At 44.1% G+C, this 24,048-nt stretch overlaps 1 protein-coding gene across 1 annotated transcript in view; it reads right to left on the bottom strand.

Annotated features, from left to right (window-relative positions):
- The window catches only part of Dock1 (dedicator of cytokinesis 1), a 510,172-nt gene that overhangs the window by 430,976 nt on the left and 55,148 nt on the right, over positions 1-24,048 (bottom strand). Inside the window, exons 3-10 of the mRNA XM_052196505.1 lie at positions 20,135-20,175; positions 14,001-14,056; positions 10,486-10,582; positions 7,102-7,250; positions 3,764-3,899; positions 2,986-3,143; positions 1,534-1,615; positions 1,005-1,140 (exon numbers count right to left, since the gene is read on the bottom strand). Coding sequence (XP_052052465.1) covers positions 1,005-1,140; positions 1,534-1,615; positions 2,986-3,143; positions 3,764-3,899; positions 7,102-7,250; positions 10,486-10,582; positions 14,001-14,056; positions 20,135-20,175 — 855 coding nt within the window. The remainder of the gene's footprint in view (positions 1-1,004; positions 1,141-1,533; positions 1,616-2,985; positions 3,144-3,763; positions 3,900-7,101; positions 7,251-10,485; positions 10,583-14,000; positions 14,057-20,134; positions 20,176-24,048) is intronic.

Raw genomic sequence — 24,048 nt, forward strand, 5'->3', positions numbered from 1 at the left:
TATCATTGATCACTGATCATACAAGAAATAACAGCTAGGTATCAAGAGTCAAAATTGTCCTCATATACTACACTGTCAGCTTGAAACAGCCTAGAATCAACTGAAAATGGTGTTTCAGTAGAGTGTTTCCTTTCTCAGGTTGCTCTGAGGATATGCCTATGTGGGTATCTGGATTCATAATTGAAGTAGGAGAGCCCAGTCCACTCTGGGTGTTACCATTCCCTGGGCAGCTGGTCCTGAGCCACATAAGGAAGGCAGCTGAGCATAGCCATGAGCCAGCGAGAGGGCAAGCCAGTCAGCAAGTCCTCTAGGGTTCCTGTCATGAGTTCCTGCCTTGACTTCCCACAATGAAGGATCGTGACCTGGAAGTGTAAGCCAAATAAACTCTCTCCTCTCTAAGTTGCTTTTGCTCATAGTGTTTTATCACAGCAACGGGATAAAACTAGAACAACATGATGCTAATGATCAGAGAGTAAGTATCAGAGAAGTTTGGTGAAAGAATTGCCCTGCGATAAAGAAAGAAAACTGCTTCTCAGCATTATGAAGAAAGTGACTGACATTGAAAGATGTCACCTAGTGAGGACACTTATTGTTCCTTGACACAGATGACCAGATCTTGCTTTCTTGCACAGCCGCCAACACCAAGTAGAGATGCGGACATTAACAAGCCCATGCACTAGCTGTATTGTGTCCTCTCCTCATTTAGCCCCTCGTCTTGGAGCCAGGCTGTGCCTGTCCACTACTAAGAGTCCAGCAAGCCCCCAAGGGCTGGCTTCTCCACAGTGTGGGAAAGATATTCACTGTCTCTCCCAGTAAAAACTGGATCTGTTTTCAAACTAGGTGAGCCTGAAGCCTCATATCTGCAGCAGGTGGGCTCCAAACTATATGAAAAAGAACTAATAAATTGTTTTCCCATATGTAGTTAAGTGCATAAATCAAAGTGGCCCACTGTCAAAGTGAATGATATGAAACTCTCAAGGAAAAACAGGGACGGGGATTTTTACCAGCCACGCCGAAAGGTCGCCGGAGCCCCGAAGTCAGCTTCCTCGTGTTGCTGTCCCTTAGCTCCATGCGACCGACTCGGACAATCTGGCAGACGAAACTAATTTTCTCCCTTTTCAGGTCTTTGCTCCCCAGATCCTAGAAATATTAATTTCCATAAATCATTGTGGAGAACCATGACTCAACACATGTTCAACTGAAAGGGACATAAAAATGGACCAAAAGACTGTTCTCAGACAGCTAAGAGTATTTTAAAGATACTCACATAACAGGAAGGAATAAAGTAGCAGCAACCACTTAGCTAAGAGAATTGGACATGAGCTAAAGAGACAGGGAGGAATTTATCTCCTAGCAATACCAAGCTCAGAGACTTCCACAAAGGGCTCAGGGATTCCTGGATTAGCCAGTGTCCCAGGTGGCAGTCCCACTACCCCGTACGTCCCATTCAGTACTAAAAAGTCCCCAACATTTCTTGAGCCATCAAAGCAGGACTCAATGACATTCAACGTGCACAATCATGGGTGCGCTCACCGTAAACACAGCTCGTAAGTTATGTAACCGATCAATGTCTTTCGGTAATCCTGAACTTGACCAGCGGACCAGGTAGTTCTCACTTGAAAAAAGAAAAAAATAGGATCGTATTAATCTTCCATACATAGACGGGTACCCAATGTATCCCAGAAGACTTCATAATTAACAACATGAATGTCCACTATGCATCTGACAATGCGTTTATAAACACCTAGGCCACAGATAGGCTCTTTGCCGAGCAGGTAATGTATGAACAATCTGTTCACTTTCTACACCATGGGTTAACCGAGTAACAGAAGTATTTGCAAATGACATTTCAATGTTTATAATGTGAAAAGCCTCTCTGTCTGTGTAGAATGACGACAATACAGAGCTTGTATTGAATTGGGAACAATGTATATTTAATTCAAAGCCTTCGAAAAAGCCAAGTAAGCCGTAAAATACAAATTGTATGTCCATCAAAAAGAAAGAAAGCACTTATCATAAGTGAGAGTGAAAATCACCTATGTGCTCTGTTTCCTGCAAACCCTGCATTTTTAAATTCTGATAGCTCAAGTGAAAATATAGGACTGTTAATATATAGATACGCACACACGTCACACAGTTTAATCACAATTTTTCTAAACCGGGATAAAGAGGAAGTTATATTGAAGACCCACGGATTTCCAATGGTTTTGTTCAACAGATGTTTATTATGACTCTTCATATGTCAAGAGGAAATACTTGACATACAAAACTAGTCACTCAGTTTAGAAAGGTAGCAAAAAGGCAAAAGTCACAAAGCCACAAATGGCATTCCTACATCAAAAGTTTGCAAAAAGTAACGGTGAGGCTTGTGGGCTGAGTGTTTGCTTTCTGTGGCTGGGATGAACGCCATGACAGGAAGAACCATGGGGAACAAAGAGTTCATCTCACCATACAGCCTACAGTCCTGTCTGAAGAGAAGTCGGGGCAGGAACTCAGAGCAAGAACTCAGAGGCAGGCACTGAAGCAGAGGCCAGGGAGGAATACTGCATACTAGCTTGCTCTCCTGGCCTTGACTAGTTTGTTTTTTTATGTAACCCAGGACCACCTTCCCACACAGTAGGCTGGCCCCTCCCATAGCAGTCATTAATCAAGAAAAGACCCCCACAGACTTGCCTAAAATAGGACATGGTAGAAGGATTTTTCTCAATTAAAGATCCCTCTTCCCAGGTGACTCCAGCTTGTTTCAAGTTGACAAAAACAAAACAGAACAAAACAAAACAAAACAAACAAACAAAAAACCCAGCACATTTTACTTCAGCTCAGAACAGCTCCCACAAGCAGGACTTTCCCATGCTGGACCACACCTTCAGACTGTGGTTCAGAATAAACCCTCCCTGAGGAAGATGCTTCTAGTCAGGTATTTTGATCCCAGCAATGAGAAAAGCAGCTGATAAAAAGCCTGCAAAGGGGAAGGAAGCCACCTACCTGATGAATTTGGACTCCATAGGGTCATAAAGAGACATGAGGACTTCGGCATCTTCTCCTATTTTACAAACCACGTTTTTGAGGTTAACAAACAAGGCCAGAGATGGGGTGGCTGCGAACTTGGCTTGTCTGTTGATATCCATATTCTGCCTCTGAGACTGAACAGAAAGGCAGAAAGTCAATGGGAGCCCCTGGACTCGAGCCAAGGCTCTCTGGAACCCCCTGTAGACTAGGGAAAAGGCACTACCAACTGCCACCTCTCAGCCATGCTGCTCATACAGTCACTCTGTGTCCCCACTGCGCACTCTCAGACCACACAGTGTCCATCCAGCCGTAGCTAATGATTAGTGTTTGAAGAACATGGGCCTTCCGAGGGTCTATCAACAACTGGAACGATGGCTACTGAACTGGTGGCTAGCTTTCATTTGGGGTTCTGAATGAATGATGCCTCCAAGGACTCTGTGTCTCACTCTGTACTGTGTCCACAGTCCCTGGAATATAGCAGATGCCTGGCCAATATGTGCTAAATTAATAGGTTATGCTTACTTTACCCCACTCCTCCTTGTCTGAAACGCACTGGACACTTGCTTTTTGAGGGTTCTTTTTAATACCGATTCTGGACTTCCTTAACATTTTTCTAATACTCAACACAGTTGCTGAGAAACACAAGCCCCCACCCTAAACCCCCTCACACCTCCTAACCCTACACACACCACTCTTGCCCGATGTCCGCCTGCTGTGAAAAGTGACAAAGTGCACCCCAAGGAATCGAACTCACTTTCTCCTCTTGCAGCCTCTCCTCCACTTGTTTAGAAGCAACTTCGTGCGCTCGGAAGAGACTGATGGTGCTAGTAAGTTCTGGATCCAAAATGTTCCCATCTTCATCCCTCACCACCAGGTCCAAATCAAGAATTCTAGAATACCAAGAATCCAGAACATAGAGAGCATGAACCAAGGGAGGGAGTGCACTAGCACAGTGTCAGGCCCAGCCACAGAGCAGATGGAAATGCCTCAGAAATTGGGAACTGTCCACAGATATCAAGGAACGTCATTCTGTGGCATAGCTTTCTGTAATTCAAAATATGTCACATTGGGAGAAAGAAAATGACTTGGTGTTACCTGCATTTCAATAAAGCCTTCCCTTCCCATGGATCTTCAAAGTCCAAGTGAAGTGTGCATGACTAACAACTGTGGAAGGTATGAGCCATTAGAGCTCACTCTGCACCTTGCCCCATGCATACCACCCATGGGTACATGATGGCAGAAAGCCTCCCAGGGATCACTGTCTGTAACATCTTTCACTAACAGGGCAAAGCCTCTCAAATCTGACTAACTCATCCCAGCCCTGACCCTGCTTTAAGACTCAATACCAATACCGTGGGTCAGCATTTCACAAATGATGTCAGTGATGTATGGGCGGAGTCAGCTCTGTTGTGGGTGGGGTCAATGTTGTGTGGGTGGGGTCAATGTTGTAAGGGTGGGGTCAATGTTGCATGGTGGGGTCAGCACTGTATGAGCTTGGTCAATGGTTTGTAGGTGGTATGAGTGAGCTCCTGGAGGCCCAGCCCAAAGGCCCGACAAGCTATACCTGATGAGGCCACCTGATACAAGGAATAGATGTATCAGGCCCTTTGCCAGCCTACCATGCGTATCATGTGATGTCATTGTTACCTCAGTCCAGACAGAAAAATCTGGTCACACCCACTTCACAAAACGGAAAATTGAACCTCAGTGAGATCAGTTATATAGTTGGGACCAAACATAAAAAGAAGATGGGGTGGCAATGTTCTCACCACAACCTCATCACCATATCAGGAAGCCTGGCAATCAGAGCAACCAGTCTATATGGGTCTCTGCAATCAATACACAGTTGGCTCCGATGTGGAGTGCTGGCTTCACCATAGCAAGACTAGTCCCTGGAAATGGCAAAGGGTCTAAAGAATGGGATGGCCAACTCCTTGTGAAATCAGAGTGTGTGCAAGTGTGTGTGTGTGTGTAGAACTGTGTCTGTCTGTGTGTGTGTGTGTGCATCTGTATGTATCTGTGTGTCTGTGTGTATGTGTGTCTGTGTGTGTGTGTGCATCTGTATGTATCTGTGTGTCTATGTGTGTCTGTCTGTGTGTGTGTGTATGTATACATGCTGGTTTATCTGGGTGTAGGTGTGTACATGTATGTCTGTGTGTTTTACACAGCCATGTGTTTTACACAGTCCATGACCTAAATTTACCATATTTCCCACAGTTCCCTAGACACTCCCCAACCCCACCCAACTCAGGTAAAAGGTAAAAGCAAGACTATTAATGTAATAATGATGAGAGCAACAAACTGCTCCCTGAGAGATGGGACCATCCCAAAAGCAAGCACTCTATGCTTTTATTTAGTATAATTGCTCTTCTTATTTCCTCTCTGAAGGGGGAAATGGGAGGATAAGCAGGGAGCATGGGGCAGTAGAGGAATCCTGGCCTGCAGTCCTCAGGCAAACTTGTCTTAATAAGGTTGTATTTCCTATCAAAGCAGTAAATTACATTTGGAAACACTTTCTGTCTTAACAAGATTGTCCCGTGGTGTAACGTACTTAGGTTGCTTCCTGCAGCCAGATTCAGCAGGTGGTCTCTGAACCTCTCTTTGAAAACAGGCTTCTCTAATACAAAATGAAATCAGAGTTCCAAAGGTTTGCTTTTGTAAGCACACAGTCATGTAATAAGCAGTATGTAATGCCCTATAGCTGGAATCTCTGGCCTTGGAGGCACTCAATCAATCAATTAATCAATAAATAAATAATCACCTATTCTCTTGGCATTTTAGCCCATTGATGCCACTATATGAGGTAGCCTGTTAATCACAGCAACCAGTCTACATTTGGTCTCTGCAACCAATACACAGCTGGTCCTGTTCAGGTGTTTGGTCGCACCATAACAAGATTAAGGACTAGTCTCAGGGGATGGACGCCAGCCCTGGAAATCAGAGTACGTGTCAGTACTCATGCTCATACAACCCGGAAATCAGTATGGGTCAGAAGCTTTTGAAAGCAGGTAGCCTTATAATGAGTTTCATGAAAGCTGTATCTGATATCCTATATCTGGAGTCTTTGGCCTTGAAGGTAAAAATAAAAGTCACACATAATGTGATGTTAGGAATCTTTCATACACTAAGAGGAGGAATTATCAGAAAACAACATTATGCAATAATTGAGTTATTCACAAAGGTCCTATGGCTTGTCTAAGATCTAGCTGAATGGCAGGAGGCAAGCCCTGTTCTCACCTCCACATCCTCAGGTGTAAATATGGGAAGAGACTATACCTTAAGTTTTCCACTGCCTGAACAGCCGTCTGACTGAGCTCTTAACCTAGCACCAGAGAGTAGAACTCAGAACCCAAGGAGTAGGTCCCCAGATTCAGTATACTGAATCTGAGGACCTCCCCAGGTGATTCTGAGGTTACAAGACTTGAGGGAAATGCAGGACGAGGTCATTGTTAAGGCTTCTGGCAGCTTTAACATATGAATAAACAAATGGGTACCAGGTGGGAGAGGCCATGACCTCATCCTGACTACTGATATGGCAGAGGTAAGACCAAGACAGTCACACTCTTAGCAGCTAATATTAGAGCATGCTATTTTCAGGAGTGCGCCATCTCCAGACACTCAAGTAAACCAGGGTACCCATAAATGGAAACAAAAAGACAATGTACAGTTCATCTCAATTGCAACTTAAAAGAGTTGTGCTTCTGTTAGATCAAGCGCGTCAGCTCTAGGGACAAGTTTCATGGTGACTTCTAACATCTAGTCTGACAGTCCAAGGGAGTCACAGGAAATAATCTAGTGTCAAACACTATGAGTAGAAAGTAGAAATGCATTGAATATCATAACTGGGGCGGGATAAAACAGCAAAGATGAGGGGTTACCCCAACCCAGCTTCACAACTCCACCATTTACACAGCAAAGACTGCAGGGTTCAACGGTGACTGGAGAAACCAGATTAGAATGTAAGACACTTCATTATTTTGATATTAGAAATTTGGCATTATGATCAAATGTAATTGAAACATCCTCCAGGCCTAGGGTTGTGCTATTACAGTGGAAAATTTAAGCATGAAATCATCGTTTAAACAAACAAACCTGTTTCCATAATCGATTTTGGCTGTGACCTTCTTCTTCAGCTCCTTGAGCTCATCCTGGGGCAGAGTTCCAGAAAGAATCTGCGACCGCCACTCAATAAGGTCATAGATCATGTGTCGAACACTTCGAAACATCTCCCTATTATCTTGCTATATGGGAGAGAAAGGAAAACTGTAAGGGTTCTGATGTTAAAAAAAAGAAAAAGAAAAAGAAAAAAAAAAAAAACCAAAAAACAGCACAGTGGTGATTATATCAAATGGATAGTTCTTCAAATTAAAGTAGAATATTCATTGCTTCCCGGGATTCATTGACTGTCAAATGAAGAGCAGCTTTACATCAAATAGAGCACATTATATCGGATTTGGTTCCTACGAAACACTGAAAGAAGAAGTAGTACACATCCTCAACCTTGAATGCAGCAAGAACTGAACCTTCAGCCTCAGTCTGGCCTGGAACTCACAGCAGCATCCTGGACATGGCCAATGCTTGAAGATGTGTCCATGCAGCCAGATAGCTGTGGACGCTTTCTAACAGAGAACTATAAACTCACTTAAAAACATTTGGAGATTCTCTCTTCCAACTTCATTGCTCCATCATGGAACCTGAAGTTCATAGTTAGCAAAGACTCACATGTCACCATGTCAAATGATGGGCATGCCTGGAAGGCCTGTCGTACTCCCTCCCCACAACAGTTCTGCCCATTGCTCACCTGAAGATGCCTGGGTCCCAAGACCATGCTGCCAGCTGCATATAAGCCATCATGCACCAGCCTTCCCTGGTACACTGTGACCCTCACAACAAACAGCGACAGAAAATGTCTATCCATGGACACTCTTTTTGCTTCTACATCAAAAGTAAACTGCAAGATAAGATCACAAAGTGACCCTTCTTGCCTTTTGTGTATTAGGTTTGTGGTCCAAGAACCCCCACAGGTTTGCATTTGTTGGCATAGCTCATCAAGACTAAGGTTGTCTACAATCTTCTGCTTCTGAACGTCCATGGAGGAGTTAATTAGTAATATTTTAAGCACCGTGATTGTTCAAAAATTAAAATGTGGAATTGCTGGGCTATGTTATCTGAGCCACTCCTTCACTAGCTCCTATTTGAAAACCTTTTGAAACTCCTCTTTCTAAAAGTTTTTAGAACAGCCCTACTACCTACCCAACACAGCATTCTGACAAGTTATATTATACTGTGTATGTGTGTGTGTGTGTGTGTGTGTGTGTGTGTGTATGAGAGAGAGAGAAGGGGGTGATTATAGCAGAGGCTAGCAGAGGACCTCTGATGCCCTAGAATTGGAGATATGAATGACTGGACAGAAGTACTAAGAATCAAACTCTGGTCCACTAGAAAAGGCCAGCATGTACTGAGGCACCTCTCCAAGCTGTTTTACTTCACCCCAGTTTTACTTCCTGCCTTTCTTTTTCCTTCTTCCCTTGGTTTTATCTGTTGCTGTTGTTTGGAGACAGAGTATCATGTAAACTAGGCTATCCTCATCCTTAAACTATTTTTTTTCATTACTCAACAAGTATTTTTTCGAGACCTGACAATGTGCCAAGAACTACAGTTGTGCAGGATATTTGATTCCATTGTGAACCTCGAGACTGTGAACTGGATACACCTTGTTGTGGTGCAGCTCAGCCCTAGCACACTCCTTTAACCCCAGAGATAAAGTCAAGCCTAGGTCAAGAGACAGAGCAAGCAACCAGCTGACAGGGAATGCGCCTAAGTAAACAGAAAGGAGGGTCTTTGTGTTAGAAGGAATTAAGGGCATGGAGAAAGAGGATAAGCCTTTTCCTTCTGGGACATTTGCAGAGTAGGAAGGTCAGTGGGGCCCTTTCTCTGCCTCTCTCAGCTAGCAGGCTTTTACCACAGTGTCTGGCTCCTGAGTCTTCACCAGTAAATCGAATGGTTGGCAATTTGTTGTTTTAAAACAACAGTGCAGAGAGTAGCTAGAACACAGCAGAAACTTCAGCCATAAATGCTTACTCTCCCCGCCTTGGATTTCCAAGTGCACATACACAGCCATGCCAAGCTCCTCATTTTGATTTCTCAAATTAAAGCTAAAAGAGGTCCAAACTAAAAATTTATTGCAAAACATGTTTTTTTTTCATCTTATCCACCTTGCTGTTCTCTCTAACCACATATAAAAGACATACCTGTTTTGCAGATAGGTTTACAACAACAGGAGATTGCATCTAAAAGAAAACATCTCAAGATTGAGATGCACCTTTGACGCGCCATTGTACAGCTCTAACAGCATAAGCCATCAGAGGTGAATTTGCCATTTGGAGAAGGAACCGGATGACGATGGCTAAGGATGCTGAGCAGCAGGGAGACTGACAGTGTCCACTCAGTGGCCGGTCCGCGGCAACTCCTGTTTGTTGTGTTATCATATTTTTGTTTAAAAATTGCTAAGTTGAACATGAAATACCGACTATGAAATTGCTCAGATTTACACAAAACATTCATGGCTAACTTCACGCTTTTAGGTTTGTGAGTACGTTTGATGAACAATTACCGCAAGTGCTTATTACTGTGCATTTATAGGAAACCACTGTATAATCAAAAACAAGCCTGCCCAGCGAACAGCTGTGGAGACTTTAGGAAGTTTTCTATGTTCCTGAGAAATTAACGCACTGACTTCCTCCCAGAGCCCTTGCTCGGTGATAATAACATTAGCATATGAGAAATCAACACGCTGACTAGAAATACAGGCTTAACAAAAGGTAATCTTCTGCAAATATGGATTTATGTGCAAAGAAATGCCCCGAGGGAAAACGAAATGGAAGATGTCAGAGCTCCGACATCTTTGCATTAATAAGAACTGGACAACTGCGCCCAGAGCCAGAATGTGAAACGTTTCCTGCCTACCTCCAACACAATACATCAAGACTATCCCACTCCTCAACCCGCAAGACCCATCACTGATGCAAATGAAAGAAATAATTACTGTTAACCATCTACCAAGAAAACTCGGTGATTTCTGTGCAAAAATAGATTTTCATGTGTATGATCAAAATATACATTCAGAGGTGACATCTACACAAACTGCCTGGTCCTGTCCTTTCAAAGGACCAGCAGCAAACACATTCCCTTTACCCAACACAAAGCAAGAGGGATCCAAGGCCAACTTCCACTTTAGTTCAGTTTATTCAATACATTGAGCAAGCTCATCTCAACATAACAAAGGTCAAAGGCCACAGGGCCCCCAACAGTAGCCAAAACAGTGATCATATTGCTTGCTCTGTCCTTGAGAAACAAGACTCTACTCAGAGGCTCTCCTCTCCAGGTTCCCGGGGAGGGAAAAAGATATTTTGGTACAAAGGCCAGAACCACCATTCTGTATCTTTTAAGCTTTAACTGAGCATCCCATTTTCTTACCACATAAAGTTGCCTCCAGATGGTAGACCACTCCCGAAGCGTTGTGGTGACTTCCTGTATGAGGGGGAGGTCCCCAGGGATAACGGTTTCATGTTGCCTGGGATGAAAGAGTAAGAAAAAAGCTGATTCTGTGACTTTATTGTGAGCTGCACCTGACTAGGTCCCTACAGGGGCTATAGGGCTCAATGGTTAAGCAAATGGAGAAAATACACAAATATAATGATGCTTGCATGCATGTGAATATGCCTGCAAATGACAGGCTCTTTATACAGAGCATGGAGATGTCTACACATTATCCTACCTGGAAGCCATGCACCTCATGTGGCAGGGTAAGATGAAGAAGAGAAAGACCAGCCACTGAAAGTCTTCAGAATGTGAAGAGGGGGGCGGGGGGGGGGGAAGGAAAGTGTATTCAGAATATTTGTATACCCACCTATCTCAGACTGCCATAAAAAACACCCAGTCGGTGTGTGCCATTTAAAATGCACAGGTTTAAGTAAAAGTTATTGCCACATTTCTAACAGGTATAAAACTCATTACTTAATGACACAGGGACCAATTATCCTTGCTGAAGTGTGACTGTTACAGCTCTCTGGTGTTCATGAGCAGTCTATCCAGTCCCACCCATGACTACCCGCTGACCTTTCCCTTCTACCCCAAAAGATTTAGCCTTTGACTTGGCTTTGATTCTATATCGGCATATGCATGCCTTTGTGAGCTTTATTTCTCCAGATTTGAGAATCACATCATTTGTATTGGGCAGAGGTCAGGTAGGCACAAACAACAATGCCTTTCTTTATTAGCTGTGGACAAGACCATCAGATGGAAGAAAGAGTCCCACCCGAGCATCAGATAAGTGTGAGGGAGTCCCAGTGCCAGGAAGGGGGATGATCAGGGTGGTACTACCCTAACAACACCTGCTCATCCACTGTGCAAGCACAGGATGGAGGGAAAGAGCCCTGGCTATGTGCATCAGGAACTGCGGAAGGGACACATGCTGGAGAAAGGACACAGCATTAAGCAGAGAGAATGAATCCAAGAGCCGTACTGTCCAGCATGGTGACTGGTGTCACTAACATCACACCATGAACTTAAACATGGCCAGAAGCGCAGACTCTAAGTGTTCTGAGTATGACTGAAGGCAGCCTCTCCTAAGAACCCTGTGTCAACTAGCTCAACCTGCCACCCTACAATGTATGTGTACAATAGACACCATAAATACATAGCAGTTTTACTTATTAATTCGAAATAATTCTATAAAAGAGTGAATGGGGAGAGCAGTCATGAAAGCAGCAACTGTGAGTCTGGCTTTCTAAGGAGAAGGAAGGGGCTGGGGGTAGGGTGGAGCTAAGGTGACATGTGGCCCAGGAAGCCACGACATGAACTCCTGGCCATCCTGCCTCTACCTCCACTCACAGGCATGTAACACCACTGCTGACTGTTGATTCCTGAGTCATTAACCACAGGTCCAAAGAAAGATCAAGGTTAGAAGCCCAGATGCTACCAATACCTATAGGGCAAGACCAGTTACAGATGTGAGAGAAATGGACCAGTCACAGGGAAGAGGTCCCAAAGAAAGGTCCGAGCCTTGAAAGTAGTCTGAGGAGGCAGGTAAGAAAGGGTCTAAGGGCCTCAGTGCCCACAGGGAGCTTCACAGAAAATAGTGGCCAATAGTAGCCATTGCTGCAGGCAATTCTGTGTCAGCAGAGAGGAGGGGAGAAAATGGGAATTGCTTTGTTATGACAAAATATAAAAAGCACATTATCATGGCCACAGGCATAAAACTAGAAGGAAGAAAGTAATGGGGAGAAGAGCTCTGAAAGGAGAGGCCAGTCATGGAAGAGAGAGGACACAAAGAGGAAAATCATGGAAGAAAGAATGTATGTGGGGGGAGGGGTGATGGGGGATAAGCGTGTAATGGGGGAGATACAGTATGAGTGAATACAATATGATAGTAAACCAGGAAATAGACAGGAGGAATGAGGCAATGGCATGGCCAATCCAGCCGTGGACAAGAGGAAGGACCATCAGAAAAGAGGGCAGATATCTGCAGCATCAGGACTGAAGAGGCAGTGGTCACCTGTCAGGCCCTTGGGCAGAAGAACCTCACAGCAGGGGACAGCTGGGTCAGAGCCAGGAAAGGCAGGTGTGGCGCAAAGGCTGAGAGCAGAAAGCATCTTCAGGACACCTGTGCATTGCTGACCTCCACTCACTTACTGCTCATCACCCCAAAAGCTGACCCCAGAAGACAAACAGGACCTGCCTGCCTGCTGCCTGGATCCAGGTAACTCCACATTCCCATAATAGTGCACTGCTGAATAAATGTTGTGGAAACACACACCCTTTCATCTGTTTCAAAATGCTTTTGAAAAATGACTACTCCTATACAAGCTGACTTATATAAGGATTGTGACCCTGGCAGATAGAAGCACATTAAATGGGAACTTCAATTATTCCCTAACAAGGCAAAACTTTCTCAACTTACTTTTGTCTTCCTTTCGAGAATTCTGCATACAAAACATTTTATCTGTCTGAACAAATTCCATCTTGCAGGTCAGCACCATCCATGCCTCTAAATTATTCTCGTCCCTCTAATTATGCGCCGGGGAAGTGCAGGAACCCAAGCCGTGCTTTTCATATGTTAAAAGTACAGTGCTCGGAAAGGCAATTTTGTAATCAGCCAAAGAGATGTCATTATGCAGTAATCATATGATTAGTAATTTTATAATTTACATATTTAACGGAGTGTGAAGATGAGGCAGAGACCAAAAAAGAAGACATTTGAATGCTGTCTTCCCCCAGTTCACACCTGGCACGGGTTCCTGGTCTATGAATGTCCTTTTAAGGACCTTACACATTAGTCTGATGACCTCAGGGAGTTATAAATCTCAATTAGATGACATATGAATCCGCACAGGTCCCAACCTAACAACTGTTCATTCCCCCTCCTCTCTGTATCATACCCTGCTAGATTTCATGGGTGGGGGGAAGGTTGAAGGAAAGGGGGCTCAGCTAAGGACCTAGGGTGGTCATTCTCAAATGAGGTAGCTCATAGACATCAACACCTCTCCAAATTGACCTCATCTTCAAAGAGATGACCACAGCTAAGGTGCTAGCCTTAAACTCTTTAGTGGGCCAAAGCAATGACCAACATGACTGAGTTGCAAGTACCTTTATTGTCCTATACCATCATCGTCAAACACAGCTATCATGTTTTATGAATTATTTTTACTATCTTTAACTATGTATTTATATGTGCATCTGTATGGGGCTATGTGTGCATGAGTCTAAGTGCACTTTCTGGAGTTCCAGGTAGTTGTGAGTTGTATCAGACATAGGTGCTAGAAACCAAACTCAAGCCCTCTGCAGAAACAGCAGATTCTCTTAACAAATGAGCTACCTCTGCAGCCCCACTAATACTATCTTAATCCCCTCGGCTTACCCTACCACATATTTGGCAGCAGTGCCACATGAAATCATCTAATTCTTGATTCAAATATCAAAATGAGACTTACCCTTTTCCTTCAACAATGGCTTCTTTAAGATGAATATATGAAGCAGGAAATATGCCCTTTGAGGGAAAGAAAAAGCATTTTTATTATCCATGCAAATACTGAGTGCAAATCAAACAATAGCCCCAAAGGAGGAGGGGATAGGGGGTTGGATCACCATTAATTTTGCAAGTGTAAGCATCACATACAACACAACGAAGAAAACACAAGGCACAAAAGAGAATCTCCCAATCAGCTTGTATTTCAGATTGTGCAGATGTCTTAGCAGAAAACAGAAACAACGTGTTTGCAAAGCAACAATTTCATAAAGGCCCAAGAAAATGTTCTCCTCCACAGGTCGCCCCTCCTCTCCACTGCTAACCTTGACCTTGGCACATGCAACAAGTCTGATGGCAGAAACCAATAGTATAGACAGATTTCCCTTTACAAAATGACAAGACTGCTACCAGAAGTTGGTTTAAACCACTGATTGTCACACTTGCCCACTGACCATTGAGGGATAGCCCTGGGGCCTTCCGCATGAGTTTCCATATGAAGTAGATTAATGGTAAAAGGCTGAAGGTGAGTGAAATTCAACCCATCTGTAGAAGTGCTGAGGAAACGTGCTACCCTATGCTTCTACCATCCTCTGACTCTCCGGTGTGCAGTATAAACACATGTGTATGTATAGACAAGTGGCTTAGCAGAGTCCTGCTTAAAAGAGCAAGTCTCTGGAGATGAACTTTGACTTCAAACATTGTCTGAAGTTTTTCAAGACCTTGTTCATGGGATCCAGAGCAGTGCAAACCAGTGACTCTCAGAGGCTTAGACCACACAAGCCAGAGAGGACTGGTACACATATGAGAAAGGCAGTTAGTGCCCTAGTGATTCAAGATAACCTATTGGGGAAAAGGAGCATCTGACTGAACACAGCTGCCAAGAAGGGTCTACACTGAATATCCAGAAAGCAAACTGGCAATCATGCTTAGAAGAAAATAGGGCTCAAAGAGGGCTGAAAGGGGCTAGCAGATACTGCTGATCTCTGTCCTGTCCTGTTGGAGATTGGTTCTAATGCTTTGAGTTAATCTAATCCTCAAAACTGGGAATCTGTGTGTCTATACGCTGAAGGTTCTTGTCCCCAGTTGGTTTTTTATCAATCAATAAAGAGCCAACTGACAATGGCTGGGCAGGCAGACTGGTGTGGGACATGGGAATTTGCACAGGTGAAGAAACAGGAGAAAGGAAGGAGAGGGAGATCACCGTGTCGGAGAAGAAACAAGACCAGACCTAAAGGCCCACTTGTGAGAATCAGGATAAGTGGCCATAGGCCACTTCCCCAATTGGACCTGGGGTAGCAGAGATGAAATCTAGATTTTAAAAGATATTAACTCAGGAGTACTATAGGGGAGTGTTTGCAAGCAGCGGAAAGAATTAGAAATGCCTATCCAAAAACACATCAAAATGACCATTCACCATGATCAAGTAGGCTTCATCCCAGGGATGCAGGGATGGTTCATTATACAGAAATCCATCAACATAATCCACTATATAAACAAACTCACAGAAAAAAAAAAAACACATGATCATTTCATTAGATGCTGAAAAAGTATTTGACAAAATTCAGCATCCCTTCATATTAAAAGTCTTAGAAAGTCGGGCAGTGGTGGCGCACGCCTGTAATCCCAGCACTGGGAGGCAGAGGCAGGTGGATTTCTGAGTTCGAGGCCAACATGGTCTACAGAGTGAGTTCCAGGACAGCCAGAGCTATACAGAGAAACCCTGTCTCGAAAATACCAAATCCAAAAAACAAAAAAAAAAAAAAAAAAAAAAAAGTCTTAGAAAGATCAGGAAATCAAGACCCATACCTAAACATAGTAAAAGCAATATACATCAAACCAGTAGCCAACATCAAGCTAAATGGAAAGAAATTGAAGCAATCCCACTAAAATTAGGGACTAGACAAAGCTGCTGCCTACCCTCTCCTATCTATTCAATATAGTACTTGAAGTTCTACCTAGAGCAATAAGACAACAAAAGGAGGTCAAAAGGATACAAATTGAAAAGGAAGAAGTCAAAATATCACTATTTGCAGATGGTATGATCATATACTTAAGTGACCCCTAAAATTCCACCAGAGAACTAAAGCTGATAAACAACTTCAGCAAAGTGGCTGGATATAAAATTAACTCAAATCAGTAGTCTTTCTCTAGTCAAAGGATGAACAAACAGGCTTACAAAGAAGTTAGGGAAATGGCACCCTTCACAATAGTCAAAAATAACATTACATAATTTGGTATGACTCTAACCAAGCAAGTGAAAGATCTGTGTAATAAGAATTTCAAGTCTCTGAAGAAAGAAATCAAAGAAGACCTCAGATGATGGAAAGATCTCCCATGCTCATGGATTGGCAGGATTAATAAAGTAAAAATGGCCATATTGCCAAAAGCAATCTACAGATTCAATGCAATCCCCATCAAAATTCCAAATCAATTCTTCATAGAGTTAGAAAGAGCAATTTGCAAATTCATTTTGAATAATGAAAAACCTAGTATAGCAAAAACTATTGTCAACAATAAAAGAACTGGCAAAATCACCATCCCTGACCTCAAGTTGCATTACAGAGTAATAGTGGCAAAAACTGTATGGTATTAGTACAGAGACAGACAGGAAGATCAATGGAATAGAATTGAAGACCCAGAAATGAACCCACACACCTATGGTCACCTGATATTTGACAAAAGAGCTAAAACCATCCAGTGGGGGGGGGGGGGGGGGTGAGAAAAGACAGCATTTTTAACGAATGGTACTGGTTCAATTGGCACTCACTGATAAGTGGATATTAGATCAAAAGCTCTGAAGACCCAAAATACAATTCATGGACCACATGAAGCTCAAGAAGAAGGAAGACCAAAGTATGGGTGCTTCGGTCCCTCTTAGAAAGGGGAATAAAATATTCACAGGAGCAAATAAGGAAACAAAGTGTAGAGCAGAGACTGAAGGAAATGTCATCCAAAGACTGTCCCACTGGGGATTCACCCCATATACAGTCACCAAACCTCGACACTATTGTGGATGCCAAGAAATGCTTACTGATAGGAGCCTGATATAGCTGTTTCCTAAGAGGCCCTGCCAGAGCCTTACAAATACATAGGCAGATGCTCACAGCTAACTACTGGACTGAGTTCTGGGTACCCAATGGAGGAGTTAGAGAAAGGACTGAAGGACCTGAAAAAGTTTGCAACCCCATAGGAAGAACAACAATGTCAACCAATCAGACTCCCCAGAGCTCCCAGGGACTAATCCACCAACCAAGGAGTACACATGGCTCCAGCTACATATGTAGCAGAGGGAGTACACATGGCTCCAGCTACATATGTAGCAGAGAATAGCCTTGTCAGGCAAATGGGAGGAGAAGTCCTTGGTCCTATGAAGGCTCGAAAGATGCCCCAGTGTAGGGGAATCGAGGGCAGGGAAGCAGGAGTGGGAGAGTGGAGGAACACCCTTATAGAAGCAGGGGGAGGGGGAGAAGATAAGGGGTTGGGGGTGAGGGAAAGGTGATAACATTTAAAATATAAATAAATAAAATATCCAATTAAGCTAGTCAAGGCATATTAAAATTAACTGACATGTCTCTCTTTCTCTCTCTCTCTCTCTCTCTCTCTCTCTCTGTGTGTGTGTGTGTGTGCGTGTGTATGTGTGTGTGTGTGTGTGTGTGTGTGTGTCTGTGTATGTGTGTGTGTCTGTGTGTGTGTGTGTCTGTGTGTGTGTGTGTGTGTGTGTGTATGTGTGTGTGTGTGTGTGTGTGTAAGTGTATCTTTCATTGGAGAATCCAGATAGCTCTTGGGTGGATGTAACCTGTCTGGAGCAGAGTACCTAACTAACTACTGCAACATTGTCCACCAGCCAAGTGAACAGATTTCACACATAGAAATACTATTGCATCAAGAAAAGGAGTTAGGTTGAGCAATCAAGAGGTCCATGTCATTCAGTCTAGGACCCAGATGCCAAGACACCCAGAGAGGCATGGAGGTGTACGTGCATCATGTGTTTTCTCTGTAATGTGAATAGGTGTGTGTTTAGAAGGTGGTGAGACAATACACAAACTGCCCCAGCCCTGTCAAATCCACAGAAAGAAACCCCTCAGCCTTAGCACTCAACATAATGAAGATCAAGGAGAAATTACAACTGGATGAGACTGGACATGCCTAGAGATTAGATTGAAATGAGCCACTGCACAGCCCAACTACACTTCTGAGAATATCTAGACAAAGGGTGCTCATGCAGGGCTCTTAGCCAAGACTCCTAAGGGCCTTGTTGCTTCTCTGCATCTGCTTGGGGGCACTTCACAGAACTGCAACCAAACTATAGCCTCTGCAAGGCTTTAATGTCCTGTTCGGCCAATGGGGATGTCAGGTAAAAAATAACCACACCCTTTTTCAGCATTACGGTATCATGAGGTAGAAGGCCTAGGTCTCCTGAAGCCAGGAAGAAAATTCTGATGTTGAAAAGCACTAGAGCAGTGGTTCTCAATCCATGAGTCACAACCCCCTTGGGGTAGCATATCCAATGTTTATATTAGAAAGCATAACAGTATCAATATTATAGTTATGAAGTAGCAGTAAAAATAATTGTATGGTTGGGGCTGCCACAACACGAGGAACTGTTTTAAGGGGTCACAGCATTAGGAAGGTTGGGAACCGCTGCACTGGAAGAGTGGAAGAGCCCAAGGTGGGGATGGGGTTGCCAGACCACATATGAGCATCAAGGAAAAATGAGAGCCTTCCTGGGCATGTGCTCCTCACAGTAGTGTGGCATTGTGCTGTGTAAGAAAGGAGTCAGCACACAAATCCCAACGGGGAGGTGGGTGCCTGTGTATGCACATGTATGTGGGCATGCGTGTGGCAGGTGTTCGTCCTCAGGAGCCATCCACCTTGCTTTTTGAGACAAGCCTGGCTGGCCAGTGAGCTCTCGATAACCTCCATTTTCTGCCTTCACAGTGCTACATTTACAAGCATGTGTAATTTTACATTTACAAGCATGTGTGATTTTAAGGCTTTTAACTTTGGTGCTAGAGAAAGATCTTGGGTCCTCAGGGTAAGCACTTTACCACTGAGAAACCCTAATGCTCCTAATGTCGTGCCTCCTGAAACCTTCAGCTGTGGTTCCCCCAATCTGCACACTTCCCGGGTGATATCCATAAAGGAGACTTTACAGCTTCATGAAACTCTAGGGCGGCTGGCGAAGGCCAGTCTAGGCCTCCTTTGGGATTCCAAAGCCCTATTCCAGACTGGAGATCACAACAGAGTCCAATTGGATACAGTGGTAATGAGAGGACAATTCTGGGCAGGAAAACGAGCCGTCTGTCAACCGCAATCAGATATTAAAATGTCCAAGTTAACATGGACAGACTAACCACAGCTTAGTATGGGCATTACTGCAATACCATAGTGCTACAGAGTGAGAGAGGAGAGTCATAATTAGGGTCTGTGAAGCTAAGAATATCGAAGCCACACACCCTTGCGGATGGGAGCGCCCTTCACAATATCTGAAGAGGTATGGTATGGTTTTGATTCGGATATTCATAGAATCACACATGCAAATCACCCTAGAAAATCAGGCTCTTTCAACTTGACTAAGCTAGTCTGAAAACTGTCATAAGGGAAGAGGGAAATGGCCATGTGTGAGCTTTGCAAACTTGCTAATTTATCAAGGATAACATGAAATTGAAAACTGTTGGCGGCATCTTACTCTTCTGAAGGGATTACAGTCAGTTCATGGCTACACACCATGGTTCAACAAGATGCAAATTTCTATCAGGACAAAAATCAATTCTCCCTTCCATGAGCCGAGATCAACAATTCACTCCTGGAACTAACCACCTAGCTGAAATATCTTTTGTGATGACAGGTTCTTACTAGGTAGACTAGGCTAGCCTAAAACTGAGATTATAGATAAGTAGTAACATTCCCAGCAGAAGCTGTGATTTCTGTGGACATTTTTATTCAGAAGAATCCAATTCAAGGTCTTTTTTTATCAGCCCATATATATGTTAAATTTCAAGAAAGAGATAAGTAACATTCTTAGATGTAAATAAGATGGAATTGATTTCCTCACATGGTTTGATTTATGAAGAGAGATGTTTAATGGAAAAGACTTACCTTTTTAGACTTTTTCCTTAAGGTGTAGCCTCTGTACCACCCTAAACAAACACAGAGTTGAAATGGTTAGCACAGGAGACATAGCATACTCCAAGCAAAACCTTCCAGGTTTGCAGAAGTTACTGCCCTACAGATCAGGGAAAGGCAAGCAGCCTAATGCCATAGAAGAATCCCCGGAGGCACCGCTCACTCCCTGCAAATGTTGACCACCCCCACTTCATCTCTGCCTGCCTCATTGGTCTCCCATCAACAATCACAAGTTAAGCCCTAAAAGATGCCTTGTTCCCAGCAGGATCCATGTGCATGCCCTCCAACCCCCCATCTGCTAATCTGGCTCAAGATCTCTCCAGGCACAACTTCCAGAGTCTGGAATCATCAAAGGCTGCCCAACAGAAAACCTATTGAGAGCCCACTTCCTTCCACTGTAAGGCTCTGCCCTGGGGCAGCCAGAGTCTCACAAAGTACTTCTGTGGCAAGGACAGCTCCCAAGGAAGTATCAAGGCCAAGAACTCATAGACCCCTTTCCCCTTAGGGGTTGGCCTGACTCCAACTTCCTATCCCTTCCATGCTTCAAGAGAAAGAAAGTGTGCAATGGAAGGAGAGATACTTGAACTGCTCATTCCCATCAAGTGTTGAATGGGTGAGTCCTACCCAGCATATGGGACACCATCAGCACTGCCTTTCATCAAGGATACTGCAAAACTCATCCCTAAGGATGCCAAGAGGTCCATGGTCATGAACCGATCGCCCTACCATCCCACCAGGCCAAGAAATCAGATATTTTCTTACAAAGAGTATAAGACTGATTCTGGCTGCCTTGTTTCTAGAAAGTAACTTGCAAGGTCAAAGATATCCCATAACTCTTTGTTTTTGTTGTTGTTTGTTACATGGGACCCTGCAGAGCATCAGGTAGTATTTGAAGGTAAGCTGGGTAAATTATGAGAGATTCAACATTATGGGGTCTTAGCACCAGGCCCCAGAGACTAAAGAAATCCACAAGAGCAAGCTATGATACAAAAGAAAAAGAAGAGAAGGGGAGGGAGGGAACAGGAGGCGAGGGGAGGGGGGAGAGGAGAGAAAGAGGAAAAAAGGAAAGAAAGAAGGAAAGGAAGGAAGGAAGGACAGACAGACAGACAGCACATGGCAACATTGGGTCCCTCAGCCCTCCCAGAAAGTAATCATGGAGAAAGTTGCTATAAACAGCTGCGGATGTGAACAATAGCCTCAAGTGACAATTAGAAAGATATATTCGCAAAGGGGAAGGGGAACTCCAGGAATCTTGGACGGGCCACATGAATCTGTTCTGCTCTGTCCTTTTAACATAAGGACCTATACACTGAGTAGGAATACAGGCTGTTCTAAATGTCAAATGTCCAAATATCAAATATTCCGATAGCCACTGTCAGATCAGAGGTTTCAGCTATACTAACCTGGAATCGGTGCCCACAGTTATAGCATTATAAGCTCCAGGCAAATGGGGCCGTAATCTAATGAGTTATGCAAAGCCTGTACCACTCAGTCTAAAAGGACCGTCCTTTACACTGCTACAATGTCCTTCCCACACATTCAGCATTAGTATGCCCCTTTTTCTCTGAAAGTGACAAAGGACTGATGTCCTAGAATATCAAAGAAAGACTGCAGGGGGGAAAAGTCGGCACAGAGGATATTAAAAAGGATCAAACTATACAAATGATTCATCAAAGAAACCCAACAACCCACACATGTGAGGAGAACCCAAACTTATTACTAATCAATGAACCTCCTACCTATCAACAACCTCCTACCACTGTTCCAAAATAAAAGTGGTGGAAATCAGAGCAATCAGAACATGGCAGCCTGGGCTCAGAACCCTATACCTAATGCCGGCATACCATCCTAGGGAAACAGCCTGAAGAGGTATCCCTGTACAGCAGAATTGACACAAGCCCTCCTGGCGGCAGGATCCTGGGGGCCCAGACCTGAGACCACCTGAGCTTCCTTTACTGTCTGTAGAACACAAGGCAATGTTCAGGGCCAAGACTAAAGGGACTCAGATAAAAGAGCAAAACAAGATAAAGAGGAGGCAGTGAGACAGGAAAGCTGTAACACACCCACCTAAGGTAAAAACATGCGAATACACACAGGGCAAGGACCCAGGCACAAAAAAGGGTTTGGTGATGGTAGTGGTGGTGGTGGTGTCTGGTTTGTTTTGTTTGAGGGAGAGAGGTATTTTTATTGCTTGGAGGGACTGAGTTACAGCAGTCAGAAGAGAAATCTTTGACCTAGCATAGCTAGCTGGCAGGGTTTTTTTTGTAATGGCATTTCTAAAGCTAAGTGCTTTCCGGCATGTTCTGCATGAATTATTGCTTCATCAAGTGGGGCCCATTCACTTGTCGCCAGAACCTTCCTACGCACACCAATTACAGACACAGTCTCTGCTCGTGACCCACATGCAAGGGAATTTAGTGTGAAGAGGAGGGTGTCACCATGGGTATGAAGGGATGTGACCAAATGGCTATGAAAGGAAGGGACAAGGCTGGCCAAAGAGATGCTCAGCTGGCAGATAACACACTTAGGAACAACTCCAGGCAGGGTTTGCTGGGGCCCTTCATGTAATCAGCCCTTCCATACCGAAAAGAGACATCCACTGGAAAGACAGACAGACATAGCAGAAATACAGCCCTGAAGGGGTTTGCAGTACCACAGGAGAAACAATATGAACCAACCAGTACCCCCAGAGCTCCCAGGGACTTAACCACCAACCAGAGTACACATGGACGGACCCATGCTCCAGAGAAGCAGAGGATGGCCTGGCCAGACATCAATGAGAGGAGAGGCCCTTGGACCTGTGAAGGCTCATTTCCCCAGTGTAGGGGAATGCCAGGAAGGAAGGAAGGAAGGAAGGAAGGAAGGAAGGAAGGAAGGAAGGAAGGAAGGAAGGAAGGAAGGAAGGAAGGTAGCCCTGAGCTCAGGGAGGCCACAGGCCAGCATAGAAAGCTGGCCAATCATTTTGGAAGAATGTATAGCATTATCACTTAAATATCTGAATTAGGTTTAGTGAGTTGTAATAGTCACTAACTATGAAAGATAATTTCCTAACCTTTGTTCGATGTCTCAACCTTCTCCTGAAACAGCATCCAGCCCTAAGGAAACTGTCACAGCACCAGAGTCCCCTCCTAAGAGCTGGGACTTATGTGCACATTTGACTGGTTAGCCCTCGACACTAGAAATGACTGAGAGGCCAGAGCCTGCACTGAGTGCATGAAGGTCTGCCCACCTCCACAGTGCTGTGACCTGAAGGTAGGTACCTTCCCTGGCTGTCCAACCTTTTAACAGTGCTGTTGTCTACAGCATTCATGCTAAGAGCATTCAAGTTTCTACAATTAAAAAAGACAGGGAGAGAAAAAAAAATCTCATAATGGTTTAACTACATTTAGGATTTTCTGTAGGGCCACATTGGGAGCTGTCCTCACCTGCATCTGGCCTACGGGCTGCAATTAGACACCCTCCACCTCAACAAGCCTCAGAGAGCAATTAACCATAACTTGAAGGTAAATGTGGTCTTTGAACTGCATGTAATAAAGACTGATCATCTTAAAAGCACAGGCACAGGGAAGTAGTATCTTTATTTAATGATAAAGTCACCCAGATTCTGGAAGATGCAGTTGATGTATTTCTCCGACTAGAGTCTACCAAGAGTCTGAGATGCATTTCATGTTAAAGAGTCTTTTGTAAAGACAGTGGTGGTTTAATCTGAACCAAGACTGGCCTGCAAATTAATCCTGGCTGAAGACTGGAAGCAGAAGCCACTAGCAGATCATTGTGAGGTAGGAGAACAAGGCCCACTGATGTGACTGAGGATGGCAGGGCTGAGAGAGGACAGTCTCCTCCACACAGCCAGGCATCAGCCCCAGGAAACCATTAACTATTCAGGA

Source organism: Apodemus sylvaticus, chromosome 1, assembly GCF_947179515.1.
Source record: "Apodemus sylvaticus chromosome 1, mApoSyl1.1, whole genome shotgun sequence".
NCBI classification, from domain to species: domain Eukaryota; kingdom Metazoa; phylum Chordata; class Mammalia; order Rodentia; family Muridae; genus Apodemus; species Apodemus sylvaticus.